Source organism: Cladophialophora immunda (genome assembly GCF_000835495.1).
Source record: "Cladophialophora immunda strain CBS 83496 unplaced genomic scaffold supercont1.1, whole genome shotgun sequence".
In the NCBI taxonomy this organism is placed as follows: Eukaryota; Fungi; Ascomycota; class Eurotiomycetes; order Chaetothyriales; family Herpotrichiellaceae; genus Cladophialophora; species Cladophialophora immunda.
The window spans coordinates 4,718,430-4,737,717 of NW_015622541.1; the positions used below are offsets into that span (position 1 = coordinate 4,718,430).

Here is a 19,288-nt window from a genome sequence, read left to right on the forward strand (position 1 = left end):
CTGATCATCAGCACCTCGTTTGGAGAATTATATGAAACCTCCGTACTAGGCGCCAGGTCCAGCAGACAGAGACGAGAAGAGGACAAAAGGTGACGACTTACGTCTTGCTCGCTGCGCCAGCCTATCTTGTATCCGCTTCCTCTCCCTCGCATCCTCGACGCCAAACCAGTTATCGGCGCTCGCCTCAGTCTTAGGCCTTCCCCTTTTGCGTCGCTCTGCCATGACTTGCTTATTGAGCTTCGGCTAAGTGCTGCACTTCCGGAATGTCTTGAATAACAGGGGTGTCGGCTTTGTACAACAACTTAGTTCTGAATTGTTGATGCTTGCCCGAGGCTTTTTGAATGATGCGGAGCGGGCCTAGTTTCTGACGGATTTTGTAAGTGGGAGGAAGCGAAGCCTCCCTGTATCTTTACAGAAGTTTATACATCGGGGTAATGCCCTTTGCCGAGGACTGGGCAGTCCGCCCCTCAGCTTGTGGGTAGTGTATTATTTCCCAGTATAGCATGATGCTCTCCGTCAAATTTACCCCAGTTTTGCCCCGCGTCGAATGGCGAGTTTGTCAAAGCCAAGGCCGGCTATTCTTTGTCGGTGTGATTCGTCGTGATAGCCGGGTCTCGAGCAGACCAAAAGTTTGCGGTCTGAGACACCCGTATTCCTAAATTCTGACAAAATCAGCGACCCACTCTGGTTGCGGTCGACGCCTTATATGCACGGAAAGAGTTGGGATATGAGGTCGACAAGGACTCGAATATGCCGCCCAGATTCGAGCACTTTGCCGGCTGCATGATAGAAATGCTGGAGGATTGCGCCTCAAGAATTCGGAACGGGTCGACAAAATCGCTCGACACGCGTTGCGTACTCTTCAACACATGAATAACAGTTGCTAGATCCATAAGCCCATGGCTCTGGCCGTGGTAGAGGGTCAGTGAATCAACATACCGAGGCGGACTTATCAATGTCGACACTACCCAGCGACCTGCGGACTCTGATCACAGGCAAGACCTGATCCGATCCGTTGTGCCCAGTGACTCAAGCTGAGATGGACGATAATAGTATGCTGTTTGCCACATACTCAACAGCCTCCAGTTTGGCAAAGAGGCCAGAAAGATCGATGGTGATTCCGTGATGAATCGCCGCACAGTGAGTACGCCGTGAAATTTTTGAAGAGCTGCTTGACGAAGTGTACGTTCCATGTACGGCAAATCTGTCGTTGTTTTGATGGCGGTTTAGGATGTTCATCACACCAGTTCGACGGTTTTCTCAGAGAGAAAATCACACGCTTCATCCCAAAAGTCATGGCATAAGTCTCCTAGGTCATACTCCAAGGGCAGAAACATCTGCGACACGCTTTTCACATATGCCCATGAGTCCTTGTCTATGGCCATAGATGAGTCTCGCAATATGGCGGCAAAACTTGAAACTCGAGGACCCTGGCGTGCAGCAAGCCCGCCCATGACCGTGGCCCATAGGAGAAACTCAGGGTATGTCTGCCAGTGTTGACGCGTGACACATTCTTCCAGGGCTTCCAGCAGGAGTTTCGTGACCTTTTCGTGGAAGCCACCAATGACCGGTAATGTCCAAGCCAGTTCGGCCATCTCCACCCCGGCAAGTCAGCAGTGCAGTCAAAAATGAGTCTCGGACGGAATGTCAGGCACTGGAGCATGTGTCCAACGCTATGGGCTGGTGGGAGAGGGACTCACGAATACAACGAAAGAAAGGCGGGCGACTTCAAAAAAACAATCTCCTTCCGATCGAACTTGCAAGGCATCGTGCTGGAGAACGCGACGGGTGTGGACCATGAGCATGATATCCGGGCTTCGGCGGGGATTGCGTAGGCAAAGGGAGAATGTCTCGAGAAGGACCCGAACTTGGCAGATGATTTGGTGCAACCGGGGACCACCCCGGAAAGCCTCCAAGAAAATGAACCCATCTTGACGGTTTGCAAATCGAGACTTGGCGACGTCGTCCCACGTCTCTCGTAATGAATCTACGAGGAGTGGTGCTGGATAAAGGGGTGGAAAGACCGGTTTGGTCAGATTCATCAGAGAATGAAACGTGTCGACCCTGAAGTGGTAAGCCGTTGCCTGGAGGGTATATCTTGGGAACTCATCTACATTGATATCATGTTGCTCAGGCCGTGAAGCGTCAGAGCCTTCAGACCCCCTTTCTGGGCGACAAGCGTTCTCAGTGCATGCAGATGAGTTCGTTCGAATTCCACACTGGAATAGAATTCGTTGTCTCTGTAGACGGGAACGGTGAATCGGGGCTGCTTCAGGGTACGGACGGAGCCATGAATTGCCAGAAGAGTGATCGTCCAGAGCACTTCATCCGATGCGACACCTCCATGGTCCTGCACGGCTCTTCGGAGATGTTTCAGCGCTTGTTGTTTCAATTGAAGTTGAAGCATCTCATGGTGGAGTGTTCTGCCGTCGAAGTAAGACCTGTAGCATTCGCCGGCATATATGGTGGCGAAGAGACAATGCGGAGCCAACAGCGAGGTGCGGATGGCAGCCTCTCGAATCTCTGTGATTGCAGCGTCGTGTGTAGCCAAAGCAAAGGCCGGCCACTGGTGGATCAATGCTTCAACACTGTCTCAGTCACTACTCCCTCAACACCCAGACCTCGTCCCTACCGTCATCGAAGATCCTCTCGAACTCGTGGGAGAGTCCGAGCTGACCAAAATGGTTCAGCGAGCCCCAGCGGCTCGTGTCAAGCATGGTTCTAGGCGAAATGGGTATGTCAAAGCCCGTTGCAAAGGGACATTGCGCCAGCAAGGCAGCGTCCCTCGTCATGCTCCATGGTGTGTGGATTAGGGAAGGCGAAGGCTGCCCAGAAGAGCCTGATGAGACGAGACTCGGATCAGACCTGGCTACACTGCGCAATCTCTTCCGTTGCAGGCTGCGGAGTTCTCTATTCTTCCGGTGTGCAGCTAGCGCGGTATGCTGGTGTCGACGCGAAGCCTGAAGCCGCCTGTCGGAGTCATTGGTCTGGCCACCTTCGACCCAAGGCAAGAATGTCAACTCCATTGTCCGGCGGGCGAGACATATGCAGTGATGTTGAACAGATGGTGGGTGATCGAATCGAACTGATGCTTGCGGGCGGAAAATTTGCCTGCGCCGCAATGACGGGCAAACACGGCAAAACCTGACGCGGGTTTGCCCGCTTTGCACTTCAACCCCAGACGCGTGCCGCGGGGGAGTTTCTACGAGTGCTTCAACGGCGAAAGGACCAGGTACAGAAAGCCTCGAACCATGCTACTTTGTTTTGTATAGTCTTGCTACTGATCAGCTGATGGTGGCCTCCGTCCCGACGAACCAGTCAGCACATCGTATCAAGCATCCTGTTGACTGCCTTACAGGATCCCAATACAGATATCGCCCTTGACTTTCGCAATGACTCGAATGTCCACCTCAAGGGCCAGTCGCACATGCACTTTCAAGCTGCCTCCCATGTTCTCAATGTCTTTCTTGGAAAATCCCTTGGGGATATAGTCCGGAGTACTGTCTCCGACATCACCCTCAGCCGGCTTTGCAACCTCACCCGAGTTGCGACCTCCAGGGGCGCTGTCGAAGGTATCATTCCTGCATTGACAAGAATTAGGACCGATGGTGTCCCACAGGAGCAGGAGACATCATGTACTTACAAATCTTTGGTTTCGCCCGACATTGTTCGTGTCTGCTTCTCTCGGCTTTGGTGATTTGCTGTTTGAGATTGCTCTGGATGACGCGACCCGTCTGTGGGCAGTCGAGCTATCAACGCGGCGTATTGTTGGATGTCTTCGCGCTCTCAGCTGTTCGACTCCTGTCCAGTCTTGTCGGTAGGTGAAACAAAGCTTCCTGAGATTGCAAATCTGGCTTGCAGCTTGTTCTTGGGTGCTGAAGAACTATCGTGACCCGTTTCTCGACGTGGCCGATGGGATTTCTATTAGGAGTCGCGGTCACCCGAATGCCCGTTAGTGCTACCGTGCTCGAAATGATTTTCCAACGCCGCTTCCGATGCTCGATCCTTCCAAAGTCAGCAACGATATTCTACTCCGAGAAGTGGAATCATCCAAACATGCATACGGTGAAGTCGGGGCTTGAATGGAGCTTGCTAGAGGTTGGCGGTCTGCATGTGAGAGGCTGGAGGTTGGGTGGTCAGGTGGGAGGAGGCTATCGTCATCAAAGATGTCCGGGTCTTGCGGAGCAGTGTCGACAGTCGGTGATACTGGGTTGCCCGGGTTCATGGCGTACCTGGCCCCAGCATCCAGTCTATAGACGTGCTAGCAGCGCCGTGATCTGTCGGATGGCAGGGCCGGTGGGATAAAGCTGCTCTTGCCAACTCCAGCCAGCATGCTATCGTCGATGCGATGCGTTAGTCCTTGTTGCTTGGTCGGTAGCAATGTCCACCAGGTGTCCCATTGGCCATCTCATGCAGGAACCAGGGTTTCAAGCCTTCAAGTAACGATGGCGGACTCCACCTGTGAGATGTCGGGGCTCTGATAGCTGTCGAAGGCCGTGCATGAGTCTCAAGGAGGCGCAAGGAGGAGCAAGAAAGAAACAAGGAAACCCGCAGAGAAGAGAATGGGCCTCGTAACAGGCGCAGGCAGTTGATCCACACATTACGTCACGGTGAGGCGAGCCTTGACCAGGATTGTGAGGCCGTCGTGAGGCAAATATACAAGGCACCAAGCTTCACCTCCACAGCGAGGCTGCAGGTCAAAGGCCACTCTACATGTAATGCACTTTCATACCGGATGCCACCTTGACAGGATCGACTGTCAAATTCTCCGCTTCAGGGACGCCAGCACCACCGCATCTGTCGATCAAAGTGGTGCCTCACCCGCCTCCAGATTAATTGTCCCCTTGAGCTACTTAGGATCTCAATCACACTTCGACTTTGGCATGCGAATTATGCAGTTGGAGAAAGGTGAGAACACCTGGGACAACACCACTTGACTCGTGGTTGATTACCCACCATTCTGCAATGAGCAGCAATGGTGCTCTCGTTGATTACCCTGGCGGCCACGGTGCCTCTGATTGCCACATCGACCATCCAGCTTCAGGAGCAGAGTCAACGGAAACAAGAAGAGAGCGAGCTCGAGCTCAAGACCGAGAAATGCCACCTCAACGCGCGAGCGACGCAACGAATGAGTGCCAAGCGTCGAGACCAGTTTCAGAACATGCGAGTGGTATTGGAGGATGGATACCTTTTCCTGGAGCATAGGGCGGTCTCGCGAAGGCATCCGTTCACGGGCTACCTTCTGCCATACCCAGACAAGCCCTACGACGGCGTCGTCAGCACCATCAATGCCGAAAACATGCTCAATTGGATCTTCATCAACAAGAACACCTACCGACTGCAGCATGGGATCCGTGCTGAAGCCCAACCACAGTGGACTGGCCCTATGACTCTGGTGCCCGGCCAAGCGTTGAACGAGTGGAGGATAGCATTCGATGGCTGGGAAGGATTCGTGGCGGTCCAGGAGGGCGAAGAAAGGTGGGCCATCTACTTCGACAAGAACGACAATGGTCTGGCGGGGAAAGTTGAGGGAAAGGCCGTGGTGGAAATCGAATTGGTCCGGACACAGCTGGAGGAAGAGACAAAGAGTGATGAAGAACCGGACTGAATCCCATCACATCCCGCGGGAGATACAAGCGAATGTCGTAGCGAAGTCACGGCCAAAATGAGACACGCCCACCCTGATTTAGATTTCCCTTCTCTTCCTGGCTCAACTCTTGCCGACACCTTGCAGACCTTTGGCGAGTCCGCTTGTCTTAGGCGAGAAGGGCTTTGCAGATCCGGTCGATCTCCGCTTCGGAGTGGGCTTCACAAAGGTCTTTTGACGTTGACTAGGCCGCCCTGCGAGCCGATCCATCTGCGCCGCGGACCACTAACGACCCCTTTGTCGAGACCAGTCGGCATGGAACGAAGCCACTCGTAGATCAGAGCTTCAGGGGACTGAACAACTCAGCGGTATGTCCGGGATGCCTAGACCTTGTAGCACACCGACAGGCGTGTGGTTGAATCCGAGGGAATTTTGGGCCTCAATCTCTTTCGCATGTGTAGGGTTGTTTCGAACAAGTAATACGTGGTCGAGCGCAAGACAGCTGTCAATAAGGTCGGGGCTGGGTGAAGGCAAAGGGGTTTGTCGTAACATGTGCAACTCGCTCCAAACGAGAATAAGGCAGTTGAGCAGGATGACGTCTGCCCAACTGCGTGTATAACCCAACACACCAGCCACCAGCCACCAGCTCACCAGCTCGCCAGGTAACTATGTCCTGGCACCAGTCGGCACGCAGTCAGTACCTTGTATCGCGTAGCTGGTTGGTCGCCCCTACTAGGCTTGCCAACCAGCAGTTCCCGCCCCTCCTCTGACCTGTTCGCTGACCGGTGAGGCTGTCCTGTGCAGACCTCCCCACCGTTAAACACCGCCCTCGAACATGTCACATTGTCGTCAGCCAGCATTTACCGAGAGGTCAAACGGAGAGGAACATGTCCTATACCTCCATTGACACATCGCATGAAAGAACCGAAAAGTATTACAACTATGGGCTAGAAGCCGGGATGGGCCAGTCCGCATCACGACCGAAGAAGCAGCCAGAGGCGCCTCCGCAGGAAGAAGAAGGATGGGGGCTCTTCCACCATGGCCCAGCAATATCTGGCCCTGAACAAAACTCACCTCCCGGCGATCGCACTCCGGAGAACACAGAGCATGCTCCCGGAGAAGATGAGATCCAGCACGGCTCTACGTCCCAAGCCGAAGACGCAACCCAGGAAGACGAAAATCAGATAGAACCCACGGCGTCGCACGTGTCCGACTCGGCGCAGCATGAGCAGGACAAGAAAAGTGACAGTCTTGATGAAGAACCAGATCGATCTGCGGAGACGACTGCGCACGGCGACAACACGGGAGCAGAGACCGGGAATGTCCAGACATCAGAGTCAACCAGTGCCACCGAGCGAGAGACGGGGGACCAAGGAGCAGATCTCGCGAAAGATGATCCCAGAGTGCCAGACCGTCCACACAAGCCTGCCGTCCCGGTCAGTGCCAGACAGCCAGTACCAAGTCACCCCGCCGACGACACACCATATTCGTGGTTTGACATGGTCATTGACCTCGATCATCCTGAACCTCTTGGGCCTACAGGATACTTCCCTGGCCCTTCGACGATGCCCGACTTGCCACCTCTAGGGCCACGGACCAGTATCCAAATGTTGTGACCCTCTGAAGACAGGGCGAACAATACTTACCTGCAGAATCGCCCGGAAGTCGTTCTGAACAATAATCGCTCGACGAAGACATAACCTCAGACTAACGTTGTCATTGTCAGACGACCAGTTCTTGCGCAAACATGGAAACTAGGTGTGAGAAGGTTGATTCAACAGTGTGTAAATTTTCAAACACGCTATCCCAAGATCGCTTGCCATATCATCATCTCATTCATTAACCATCGGGTCACCCAGATTTCGGGCGCGCATCAATTCTAAAGGACGCGGGAAGTTCCAGACTCTCCGCGTCGCTGGAATCGTTGATGTGACCCTCGCCCGATCGTACGGTTGTCCTGTTCTCCCCTTTCCCTCTCCACGAATCGACCGGTTGCTGGAATTTATTCCACCAACCCATCCTAAACATCTCGCTCTGCCAGATCCCCCTCTTCTCCCATTCGTCATCCGACCAGTACTCGGAGCCTGGGGGAACCATGCCAGATCTCGGGTCTACGATTCGGGAACCTGCCAGCAAGCTGGCCACAGCAGCGATGCTCCCAACGGGCTTAGGCAGGACATTGCGCATGTCAATGGTAATGAAGACCACGAGCGCACAGATCAACAATGCCCCGACAACACCCACCAGCAAATGAGTGGACAGAGGCGACTGGACGAGACGGAAATGGCGAGGATTGACGTAGGCCGCCTGCAGAGGATTGACCACGGTCTCGGTTGCGTTGTTAGAGAGGGTGGAGAAATCTGCGCGGAGGAAGCTGTTGACCACTTGAGCCATGTACTGGCGATACAAGTGCGTGTATGATGAGATCAATGTGCTCTCATCCAACAGCTCAATCGTCGGGGTTCCATCCTTGCCATAAACCATGGCATTAAAGGTGTCGTCAAGCTCGTCTGCTGTCGATGTGACATTCAAGACCTGCAGCGTGGGGAAACCAGTATAATACTTGGAAAACTTGATTGCCGAGCCCGGGTGCACCACTGGGTTGGTGGAGATTGAAAAGTCGGGCAGATTGAAGCTCACGTTTGTCTGTACCCGCTCCAGATATTGAGTGCACAAGACCGGGATGAAGTGGTCGATTTGGTTATCTGTGACATGGCCGTAATACAAGGCAAGTGTAGGGCAAGTGTCGAGAAATCCCAACACCAACGTCGAGCCGAAGTACCCGGACGTGTTGACTGGAACCTGCATATTGGAATAGAGCCAGGTATATGCAGAATTGATAGTGCCGCTGTTTCCACAACCATCCGGTGTGCTGATATTGGAAGAGAGGTACCCGCCACTAATGGTGGTATTCAAGATTCGGTCCTTAGGAACAACATTGCACGTCACTCCTCCTCGAATCGCAGGTGTATCTACAGATATGGTACCACCCAGCTGAAGCACGTCGTTTGTGTCGTCCCCCAAGAGACTAAGCTTGGGGACCGCAACCTCGGAGTAGGTCCATTTGGGATATGACATGTTGCCTTCAATGACAAGGAGTGGGACGTTCGTGGTAGTGTCGACTAACGTGGTGGTATTGAACCAGTCCAAGGCATTTACCTGGACGGGAATGCCCTGAATGGTCGCCTTGGCGGTGAATAGGCCAGACACAATGATGGTGAGAAGGGGAGCGAGAACAGCCGAGACAGATGCTGCAGTTAAGGCGAAGCGGCTGTGCCGGAGACCGTTATAAGTGGCGTGTAGAGACACATGCCTTAATGGATACCAAAGCATCGAAGAACTAGCTTCGCAGTCGGCTTTTGCGAGGGCGTGGAAAGATTCGGTGAATTCTATCTCGAAGTCCATGACGTTGAAGAGGGTCGCTAGCAGGAGGAAGACCAAGACTGGCACATACAACCAAGAGTATCTGGTTGCGCTGTTGTCGTTTACGTTGCCTAGACCGTTATGTGCTTGTGACTGCGACAAAAGGACTTCCAGGGCGATAATGGCGGCGATGGACGCCAGGATAGTGGATGACATGCCAATTCTGCGCAGAATGAAAGGTCGAGTCCATCTGATGTTCTGAGAGACCCCCGAGTCGCCGTGTACCGGTGATCCATGTAGTCCTGATTCAGCTCTGGTGAACATTCGAATCGAGAAGGTTCGCGCTCCGTCTTCATATCCGGTAGCGGTCATGAACCTATGTGGCGCGAGAATCTCGCGAAGCTCGTCCAAGCTCCGGTGACCAGTGCCTCGGAGACGCGCCTCCAATGCTGGGCTGCGAGCAAGAATTGCAGCAACTGCAGCGATGGAGTCGACACTCCTGGGCACCACGCCCCTTGGGCGAACGAATAAGATGATAACAATGAGCAAGACCATCAATGCGGCGACGCCTTGCATGATCCTGATTGGGATTTGTCTAGCGATGAGACGGCTCTCATCTTTTGAGATTGTTCCTTCTATGACCGGGCCAGCATTTTTAGCTGTATCAGAAAGTAAATAGAGGTTTGCGAGTTGCGCTGCGATTTTCCCGTATATTCCATTCGCGGTGGTGTTGAGATAGGTGGTATCAAGGAGATCATCGGCTTTAAAGTTGACCGTATCTTGCTGCATCATAGTTGTGAAGACGTCCAAGGTTACATTCTCCGATGTCAAAGTGGAAATTGTAGAGGCTTGTTGCGTCGTTGCCAAAACTCCATCAGCGATGTCAACGGCGCTGAGACCATTCAGGCCACGGGCCTTTCCGGTCAGATTGACGGATTGAACATTTCCCTGAGTATCGAGTGCAACCACTGCGGACTGGATTGCGTATGATGGAACGCAGACGATGTTGGCTGACTTTAGCAAAGTGTTGTTGTTTTGGCTAAAGCCCTCTGAATATGCAGTCGCAATCATGAATCGAAACCTTGTCGGATCATCCAGTGGCAGGTTTGAGCAGGTCACATTCTGCAATGAAGCCCGGTAACCAAATCGAGGAGTAGTGTCGTTCTGCAGATAGAACCAATCCGGGGCATCGAGGTATGCATTGAATATTTGGCAGTCTGGAAGTGTCACTGAGGTGTTGTAGTATGCGGAAATCGGCGCATTGCTACGTTCGTCAAAAGCCGCAGTGTGCTTGAGAGTCCCAGATGCGCAGCTGAGGTTGGCGCTGAAAACATCAACCGCAGCAGAATATGTAAGACTGCCATTGACAAATCCATCGCTGGGGGCAAAGCTTTGAACAGCATGCTGGTCGGTCGTGCCGACGGGAAGGCTGATATTGTAGGCCTTGTGACCGTAGACGACATAGGCAGCCCTCGAGTCGACCGACTCTGCGTGATGAAAATCCGTCCCATCAAAGGTGTTGTTAAGGGCCATTGAGGTCGGAACCCCGTTCTTCTGGACCGACTGGAGGCTGAACATACCAGTGCTTAAGACAGTGATAACTTTGATGAGGAGGAAGACAATAATACTGGACGAAACGGCGAAGTGGCCACGGCGCAAAGATGTCCAGAGCGACGAGACTTGGAGCGGCGTGACGTAGTCCAGAAGAAGACTGTTCTCTGCTCGTTGAGGGCCTTTTGCCATTTCCGCCCAGGGCTGGATTGATTTTGCGGCATAGTCGACTTGACGCCAAAGAACAGTGACAACCACAAACACGGCCGTGGGACCATACGTCCACAAATAATGGTCGCCGTCACTGCTCGTAGCAATTCCATGATTGTTCTGCGAAACCGTGTACACCACTTGCAGGGCAGCAATGACAGCGGCGAAAAAGAGAGCAAAAGTGATCAGGACCCAATGTCTCAAGAAGAATGGATTCCACCGTGTATTTAGCCGATGCCCTGATTCTTCCGGATTTGATGTGTTCGTGGGCACGAGCAACGCGGAGCCTGGAGAAGGCTCACGCCTTGTCACGTTTGACGCATTTCGAGGGCTATCTAACTCGATGTCCGTGGCAATGCCATGTGGCGGGTTTTGGTTGCCGAAGATGAGGCGCGAGTAGCCTCCAGGTCGAAAATTATTCATTATAACAGTGTAGACGAAAGCAAAGAAAGGAGAGCAGTTGGAGCAGGAGACGGCCCGTCTTTGCTGCTATCTCACTTGCGCCGTTGCCATGATCTGTTCTAAAAGCAAAGGACCGCTCAGGACCGGAATGTAACAGAGGACTTTTGGAGGAGATGCGCGTGCTGGAGCGTAAAATGGGAGGCTCAACGACAGATAAAATAATATCTGGTAGCGACATGATTGCGCGTGGACCGGTGTGGTCGAGTCCCCTTTCAAGCACGCGGGACTCCATATTATCCAGCTGATTGAGACCACTGAGAGAGTCGACACGACCAGCCGTCAACGTCGATCCAATTTATTTTTGGCCCGTGAAACAAAAGCTCGGGCGCCGTTGCAGTCGCATGAGCCTCAGATGGTCAAAGCGTAAACCTTGGGGACTGGGAGGTGGGAAGTTGAGAGCTGGAAAATGGCCAAATTCGCCGTGTCTGACAAGAAGTGTGCCGCCGTCTTTTGCTCTGCGCTTGTCCCTACTGCATGACTGTCGCCCACAGCCACCCTAGCGTTGGCCACAAACCCCCTAAATTTAGTCGTCTGACGCAGGCTTTCGGTCTTGGCCTTTTCACATCGCGCCCACACTAGCTGCTTGGGTTACTTTTGTCGCCGGGCACTGGTGGCACCACTGGCACCACTGGCACCTCATAATTACCAGGTCCCCCATCAGCCCGTCCATCTCACACACTCTCCCATTTCGCCTAGCCGCGGTGTGTTGGACGACCTGCTACTGCTCTGCAACAGTTGTTGTCGGTGCAAAAGAACGTTGGCGCGATGTCAGGTTTCCTCCAGCCAATTGCGATCCCGTTTTCTCCATCCTCTTTCGGGTGCAGTGCGATGACTTGCATGCACCTTCGATAGGGGCTACACATCACGGCCCACAGTTGACCAAGACCCCTTTCTCCAGGTTTTGCTGACAAGTTAACTAGCTCACCGGTGAACCGTCCCGAGATTGTTGCCCGAAAACCCTTCACTGTGATCTCTATACGGAGTGCCCTACACGAATCCCCTAAGAACAAGAGGATGTATATGCGAGTGGTTCGAATGAGCCGAGTTCTGACATCGCACCCTGACACTCCTTTCCGGCCCCTGCTGCGGCTCTACCGTCTATACTGTGGCGGCATCGAGGATGGCCTTATGCCTTGCCACAGACTGTGCATGTGCCTTTGAAGAATAATGAGCTCCGACGGCAGATAATGAATTGAAGAGTATTATCTTCACCTTTGTTGCTCTCCCTCGGGCTTTTTCTCGGAACTCTGCGAGAATGCAGGACCGACGTCCTCCACTTTGCTCTTTGCCGCAATCGGATCGATTTCATTGGCGGAATCATTTCGAGTTCACGATTTTCATACAGGATCACTTTAAGCTGAAATCTAGCTACAGTTTACCAGTCTGTGCCCCCGCAAAAGGAGGAACCATCTTAAGGTCGGCCATCTCAGTGAGGACCTGCTTGATGGCTTCCTTGGTACTCACGAAGCCGTGCCATCCCAATTTGCGATTGCGATCCATGCTGATAACTCGACCCCATCCGCCGAGAAGCTCACCGTCAATGAGTCCAAATGTATCCATAGCTTTATCTCCGAAGGGGCTATACTTCAGCCCATGCTTCTCCTTCAGTTCCTCCCATGCTTGCAACACTTCGGGTTTTTTGCTCCACTCAAGAAAACTGAACGACGCCTTCACGATCCCTGGTCCGCCAAATCCACGAGGGGAAATCGGATAGGGCATGGTGATGGTTGCGTACGCATCTGCATTTGTTGCTGGTCGACCTGCAGACGTGTCGTACCAGTCGGCGAGCGTTGGCCAGAACTTTCCCCATGCAAAGGCACTATCATCGCACTGGTTGAGTGCCTGATTACCGGCCTCGGGGGTCAAAAGTGCCCATTCAGCATGGTATGCAATCAAGGTGGACATCGACTGCTGCTTTACGACGTCCCACGCCGCGACATCACCTGGAAATTCTAGAGGAAGTCCCAGATGTGCCTGAACAGCGGCGTAAATCGACAAGGGCCACAAGATATTCATGGCTGCGTTCTCAACAGCGCCAAGAATAAAGCATGGTCGGGTAACCACCCAGCTGGTGTTGTTGTTCTTGCAAAACTCCTCCAGGAGATCTTCTTGTGGAAAGTAAAAGTTTTTCTCGATTCCGTGTCGAGCATCGTCTTCTTCCATCGGGATCGCTGTTGGACCAAGATGCAGGCCATAATATTTCGCACCTGTTTGAAGCAAGATACGCTTTGGGGATATGTTCGCCAATGGCAGGGCACCAAGGAAGTTGGACAACAAGGCCACGTTTTGCTTGGTTGTTTCTTCAACATCGCTCCACAAGGTCTGGCCTTCAAGGGGAGGTGGTTGGACGTATGATGCGAAGAACACATAATCCCTACCTTGTCAGCGAGACCAGTTCGGAATGGGAACACTTACGCTTTAACTTGCTTGTCCTTCAGAATCTGGGCAATCTGTTCTGGAGTGCTCTCAAGGAAATCTGCAGCGATATACTCGACACCAGGTGCGGTCTGGCCCAACGGAGGGCGACGTGAAAGGGCGTAAATCTTCTCCCATCTCTCTGGAGCCTCACTCAGCACCTTGGTCATGGCCGAACCCGAGATGCCATTTGCCCCTGTCACAATTATCCGCAATTTCTTTCCCTTATACTCTGGAAAGGTCGGAAGGCCATGAAAGATTCCTTTGGAGACGACTGCTTGCGACATGTTAACCGCCTGGAGTTGCTTTGATGAAGAATGAAGAGAGATGGGAAGAGGAGGTGTCGAATCTGGAGGCCGGCTCTTATATGCCAAATGTGCCTCTCGAAGACTGATCCATATTCGGCAATCAAGGCAACACGAATATGTTAGCCCAATGCTGTAAGCAGGGTCCCATTCAACGCCACAGTCCCTGAAATGTGTGTGAGCACCAGGAGCAGCCCATGGCACGATGCATAGCGTCACGCAGCATTCTGTTCGTGTGCACCAACCACCAATCTCTGAAAGAGGAAATAATGATCCATCGGTCACGTGATGACTGCCAACCCGTTTCCACGCATTGCGGCTTTCCGACATTCGTGATGACTACGGACGTACAGGGTATCCCAAAGCTTGCATTTGCTTGGCCTGTTGGAAATCAGCTACCATTATTAAGCACATCTTTGACGACACCGGCGGCTGCTTTGAAAAACCACATTGTTGTGTCTATTTGAGCCTTAGGTGACTTGGTGCAGCAACAGCCAAATTAAGGAGCCTTCCCGACTAGTCGCGGCGAAGGTGGTGTTCCATTGCATTGACCAGCAATTAACACAGATACACGTTGGCCGCAGGGACTTTCAAGTGGCCAGAAAATGCTCATCAAGGTTTTCTCATCCAGACTTCCAAATCATCATGCACTGATTCAAAGGGTCGTCAATCAACAGGGTCGGATCTATGAGTGCTGCACGAGCGTCGTTCAGCATGCAGCACAACTGCTTTATTGAGTATGGAAACAAAACACAATGGCCCTTTCCTAGCACCCGAACCCGGTCAGAACTTGACTGTTATCTGTGACAACCGTTACGAACGGTTTCAATTCATTTTCTACATTGTAGCTGAGAATTTGAGCTGACGGGCAGATGCGCCATCTCCCAGCCCTTCTTGTGAGTCCCAACGACATCTGGCAGACCAATACTGTACTACTCTGCGGTTTGAAGCGACATTTGCAGGTGAGAACTCGGCAGAGAAAGAGTCGAGCAAAATCACTGGCTACATCGTCGGTAGATGGCACTGCCGCTAGCTGACGATGTCTCTGCCAGACGGGTTTTCCGTCTGGCAGCCTGTGGGAAGATTGAAGTCAGGAAAACTGAGAAAATGATCCCCCGGGCTCTCCATAGATATTCGCTTATACGACCAGTGGTCTCTCGCAACGTCGAAGAGATGTTTTGGGCGGTTCCCAATATCAATGACATCGCCAATACTGGGAATTGAAGGCTTGACTAAGCTTCGACCCTCGATGAGCCGGACCAATTGCGATCAAGCACATTGATCGTTGAAGAGCTCATCCAGAAACCGGCCGGACTTTGCTACCCCTTGAACCGTTCGCGCGGATTGGCAAGAACAAATGAATGTCAGAAACCTATCAGAAATCGACTGTAGACGACAGCAGGACTGGATTTGCCAACTCAGCATTCCCTTTGCCTCACTATTAGTCCGAGATAACGGCTCTGAAAAGCACATGTCGGACTTGTCCTCAGGTGGGGCGTCGCCATTTGTGCATGAATATCAGCTACACGGAGCTTCCTCCGCTTGACTTGAAGGGCGTGGACCAGTTTAAGCCTCGACTATCGTCCGAGCCTCACAGGTATTTAAGCCATGGGAACTTTACAGAATCTCTGCTTGTGCAAGCCAGTCGAACTGGACAAAACTCTGTAAAACGATCGCAAACACCAGATCTTTTCCACCAAAGTGCTCGGAGAACATACCATCCATCATGGCGAATCGTGGACGGACGCTGGATCCTGAGGTTTTCTCAATCAATGATCTGAAGGAGAAGGCGTCCAAAAAACTCCCCAAGATGTATCGAGGTTAGACAAACCCCCTATCCGTCTTTTCCAAGGTCAATAACACAGCCAGAGTACTTTAACGAGGGTGCCATGGACATGATAACGTGAGTCTGCTGGTCTGAGCTCCCGTGGAAGGAATTGGTCAGAATAGCCAACGTTTCCCTATTGGCAGTCTTCGAGACAATGAAGCCGCCTTCGACAGATATCGGATACGACCTCGTATTCTGCGCAATGTGTCGACTGTCGACACGAGCACCACAATATGGGGAAGCAAAGTTCTCTTTCCGTTCGGGTTTTCCCCAGCGGCTATGCATCGACTTGCTCATCCGGAGGGCGAAGTGGGTACTTCAAGAGCTTGTGCAGCTCTTAACGTGGCAATGGGACTCAGCGCCTACTCAAATGACTCGCTAGAAGACGTTATCAAGCAAGGCCAAGGAAAGACGAACCCCTATGCTATGCAGGTCAGTCTTTTGAGGAGTCGAGAGCTGACCGTCCAGCTGTTGAAGAGGGCCGAAGGTATGTGGCAGGTCCTCCAAGTGGTTGCAGGAGACATTCTTTTTCTGTTCTCGGCTTCATCTTGAGCTTGACTGACAACCACCCACAGAGGCAGGCTATAAAGCCATCCTGTTGACGGTTGATGCACCGATGCTGGGCCGACGATTGAATGAATTCCGCAACTCCTTTTGCATGCCGAAGGGCACCACATATCCTAACATTGCTCCAGGCCTGGACATGAGCAATTTAGAGGGAGGAGACAATGAATTGGCCTACGGTAGGTCTCATAGTGTGCCAGTTCAGCGCCCTGGTTGGCGACGTCTCGGGCAGGCTAATGACTTTGGAAGAGAACGGGGTGGACTGGGACGAAGCCATCTCGTTTATCAAGGAACATACAGACCTTGAGCTGTGGATCAAAGGCCGTAAGTCAACCCCCCCTGTCGAAACCCACTGTGAGACTGACCCCACCCCTTCCAGTGTACACCGCGGAAGATGTTGTCACGGCTATCCAGTACGGGTTGGACGGCGTTGTCATTTCCAACCACGGCGGACGACAGCTGGACAGTGTCCCCGCGACGTTGGACGCCCTCCGAGAATGTGCCCCGGTCGCCAAGGGCAAGATCAAGATTGCCATCGACGGCGGAATTCGAAGAGGGACCGACATCTTCAAAGCCTTGGCCTTGGGCGCCGACTTCTGCTTTGCCGGACGCATCCCCATCTGGGGTTTGGCTGTGAGTTTTCTCGACTGAGGGATGTTCCGCACTCTCTGGGAACTGACATACGTGGTGGTGTTAGTACAACGGCCACAAGGGGGTAGAGCTGGCCATCCAGCTCCTGCATGACGAATTCAAACTCACGATGGGTCTTGCTGGGTGAGTCGATCCTCTGGTGTGCGGCAACTCTCGACGGCATGGGCTGAGTGCATTGTTCCGTTTCGTACAGGTGCAAGACAATCTCCGAGATTAACCGCGGACATCTCTCAATCCTGGAGAGCAATGGTGTCCTGTCAAAGTTGTGATGCTAGTGATCTGGAGCCATACACGCAAGCTTCTGCAACGCGCGACGAACAACCACACCATACACGAGAGCAAGAAGAAGACCCTATAATGGACGAACTGACGCCAATCTACATCCGAGCGGTTACCCCTGCATGCGAGTATCTTATCTGCGACAGCGGAGATCAGCGGGTGGGAAGTTCTGGGCATCACAGGTATTCAGCAACAGAAGTCTGGAGGACCAACAGAATCAATCAAGCTCGCAGTGCCATGTGTAGGATATCAATGCACGTGGTCAGGATGTATGGTAGGGCCGCAGCTAGACGGGAAGCTCACTCCGCTAAACTTGACATGCTTAACCACCGAGTCCACCGTTGCTAGTAATCGAATGTTCACCACCGTCCAAGGGACCGTGAGAATGCCGATGCAACTGGGTTGCCTACTTGATTTCTGCAGTTGCAGCATCGATGATTCTGCCATACGGGCGTCCGACCCGCACTAACACGTGCCAGATGAGTTTCATTTCTTGCAAGACTTGGGCGTGCGTGCCCCTGCTTGACCATGATTCGGGATGTGTGACCAAGCCTCTCACAGCCCTGCCAATCACCTCTGCATCGAGCTGGCCTTTTTTGGCTATTGCCGCCGCCAGCGACGGCATAGAAGGCCCTCTAAGGTCAACTGGTACATCCTCCACCCTCACGGAAAACCCATGATGCGAATGCAAGGGAAACCGGTACTTTGCAGCCATGCCCTCTAGGTCCTGCCAGACGTCACTGCCTTGGAACGAGGGATCAACAACCAGAGCTTCAACGTCTCGGTCAAGGCGGACGTCGCCATGGACTTGAGCCTCGATGAAGTGGTCGAGATTATGGCACTGAGCGCCACTCGAGACGTTCGTGAGCGGCTCCTGGAGATCTAGAATACGTGCCATCAGCTGCGGTGGTCGGATGCCACTGACGCCCAATGCAAAGTCCCGTGTGAAAGATTCCTCGAACAATGCTGACAGGACTGCGTCAAACTCATCCAGTGTACCACGGTACTTTGGTTCTGCCTGGGACCCACCAAACGTGAATGTCGATCGCGCCGAGACCTCAGGCTTGAGCACCAAATAGCAGGATCCAAAGCGAGGAGCAGGGCCTTCTGAGTTGCGCATGACGTTAAGAGCGCCATACTTCGGCCGGTGAGAGGGCGAGACGTCGTCAGAGTGATATGCCCCCTGGAACAGAGAGCGCTCCCACAGGTCTCGGAATCCACCTGAATGGGCGGAGACGCTGCCGTTCGAAATGCCTGTCTCAAATTGACTTCGGTAGATCCCGTCCTCCAAGAGGCCCCGAGCGACGAGACGACTGCCGACGGGGCGATCAGGGTGGAAGTGCAATGCCACTTGAGCGTGTCGCCTAATGGCGCTGCGCACAAGGTCGAGAGACGACTCGGGTATGTTAGCCATGCAGAAAATCTCCGAGAGAACGTCGATAGCTGCTGGCCGAAGAGAAACGGCTTGGGCTTTGCTGTGGGCGATTGCCCGTTCTTGACTGACATGTAGAGCTATCCCGCCGTCCTGAGCGAGTGACATGGTCTCTGGGGTTGAGAATCGATGTCTTTTCTGGTATAGAAGGAGGTGAAGGAGGGATAAAGAGAGTCTCGAGCTGGCGAAGCTGAGCACGAGAAGGGCGTCCCATGACTCATCGGGCACGAGAGGCAGATCATAATTGCTCGAATACGACACCTGTGAGTGTGTCAGCTACTATTTCTGGCTCTCATTATAGATAAGGAAGGTCTTGTAACTCCCAGGCAAGGGGAAATCAACAAGCCTGATGAAATATTAAGGTGAGGGTGTCTTTATGAGCGTTAATGCTCTTTGCCGAGGAGACAGTGGAGCGAAGGTGTCCGCTCTCGGTCTGCGAGAGTTGGAGGCTTGACGTTGCTTCTTCTCATCATTCTCGCTTTCGTTTCTCTGAGAGAGCTCACCGGCAAGGTTAGTGCTTTGGGTGTTGTTGAGGAGGGAAGATGCTGTCGACTTGCAGTTGTTGCTGCGGTCGACGGGTCGACACCTTTGCCGGGCCGGGATTATATTCTTCCGGACCCCCAAGGATGCGCCTCGCAGGC

General features: G+C 52.9%; 5 protein-coding genes across 8 annotated transcripts; 2 read left to right on the forward strand and 3 right to left on the reverse strand.

Annotated features, from left to right (window-relative positions):
• PV07_01378 lies at positions 1-3,058 on the reverse strand. Of its 3 annotated transcripts, XM_016387893.1 has the most exons (5): positions 2,633-3,058; positions 2,115-2,580; positions 1,701-2,064; positions 940-1,595; positions 1-883 (listed from the first exon to the last, which is right to left on the reverse strand). In XM_016387893.1, exons 1-4 carry the CDS (start codon positions 3,024-3,026, stop codon positions 1,239-1,241), a joined length of 1,581 nt encoding a protein of 526 aa, XP_016254821.1. In that variant the 5' UTR covers positions 3,027-3,058; the 3' UTR covers positions 1-883; positions 940-1,238. The 3 variants fall into 3 exon arrangements, with proteins under 3 accessions (XP_016254821.1, XP_016254820.1, XP_016254822.1); XM_016387892.1 differs by having other exon boundaries at positions 1-1,595; XM_016387894.1 differs by having other exon boundaries at positions 1-1,595; positions 2,115-3,058.
• A 3,416-nt stretch (positions 3,059-6,474) lies between these two features.
• On the forward strand, positions 6,475-7,576 carry PV07_01379 (uncharacterized protein; the record flags this gene model as incomplete). Its single annotated transcript, XM_016387895.1, has 1 exon — positions 6,475-7,576. The coding sequence occupies one exon, from the start codon at positions 6,475-6,477 to the stop codon at positions 7,201-7,203; it is 729 nt and encodes a 242-aa protein (XP_016254823.1). The 3' UTR covers positions 7,204-7,576.
• Positions 7,355-11,424, reverse strand: PV07_01380 (uncharacterized protein). Its single transcript, XM_016387896.1, has one exon. It carries the CDS (start codon positions 11,132-11,134, stop codon positions 7,439-7,441), a length of 3,696 nt encoding a protein of 1,231 aa, XP_016254824.1. The 5' UTR covers positions 11,135-11,424; the 3' UTR covers positions 7,355-7,438.
• A 4,017-nt stretch (positions 11,425-15,441) lies between these two features.
• Positions 15,442-17,564, forward strand: PV07_01381. Of its 2 annotated transcripts, XM_016387898.1 has the most exons (7): positions 15,442-15,713; positions 15,763-16,208; positions 16,297-16,464; positions 16,535-16,609; positions 16,665-16,918; positions 16,983-17,059; positions 17,130-17,564. In XM_016387898.1, exons 2-7 carry the CDS (start codon positions 16,001-16,003, stop codon positions 17,203-17,205), a joined length of 858 nt encoding a protein of 285 aa, XP_016254826.1. In that variant the 5' UTR covers positions 15,442-15,713; positions 15,763-16,000; the 3' UTR covers positions 17,206-17,564. The 2 variants fall into 2 exon arrangements, with proteins under 2 accessions (XP_016254826.1, XP_016254825.1); XM_016387897.1 differs by having other exon boundaries at positions 15,442-16,208.
• PV07_01382 (uncharacterized protein) lies at positions 17,459-19,176 on the reverse strand. Its single transcript, XM_016387899.1, has one exon. The coding sequence runs from the start codon at positions 18,753-18,755 to the stop codon at positions 17,622-17,624; it is 1,134 nt and encodes a 377-aa protein (XP_016254827.1). The 5' UTR covers positions 18,756-19,176; the 3' UTR covers positions 17,459-17,621.
• Between the last annotated feature and the right edge of the window lie 112 nt (positions 19,177-19,288).

Bases quoted from the DNA above. Each gene is read 5' to 3' on its own strand.
- PV07_01378 (XM_016387893.1), bottom strand. From the start codon at position 3,026: ATGGAGTTGACATTCTTGCCTTGGGTCGAAGGTGGCCAGACCAATGAC. The intron at 2,065-2,114 runs GTAGATGAGTTC...TTACCACTTCAG, and splicing joins CTGAGCAACATGATATCAAT to GGTCGACACGTTTCATTCTC. The intron at 1,596-1,700 runs GTGAGTCCCTCT...GCCGGGGTGGAG, and splicing joins GCCTTTCTTTCGTTGTATTC to ATGGCCGAACTGGCTTGGAC.
- PV07_01380 (XM_016387896.1), bottom strand. From the start codon at position 11,134: ATGAATAATTTTCGACCTGGAGGCTACTCGCGCCTCATCTTCGGCAAC.
- PV07_01382 (XM_016387899.1), bottom strand. From the start codon at position 18,755: ATGTCACTCGCTCAGGACGGCGGGATAGCTCTACATGTCAGTCAAGAA.
- PV07_01381 (XM_016387897.1), top strand. From the start codon at position 16,001: ATGCATCGACTTGCTCATCCGGAGGGCGAAGTGGGTACTTCAAGAGCT. The intron at 16,209-16,296 runs GTATGTGGCAGG...AACCACCCACAG, and splicing joins GCTGTTGAAGAGGGCCGAAG to AGGCAGGCTATAAAGCCATC. The intron at 17,060-17,129 runs GTGAGTCGATCC...CGTTTCGTACAG, and splicing joins CTCACGATGGGTCTTGCTGG to GTGCAAGACAATCTCCGAGA.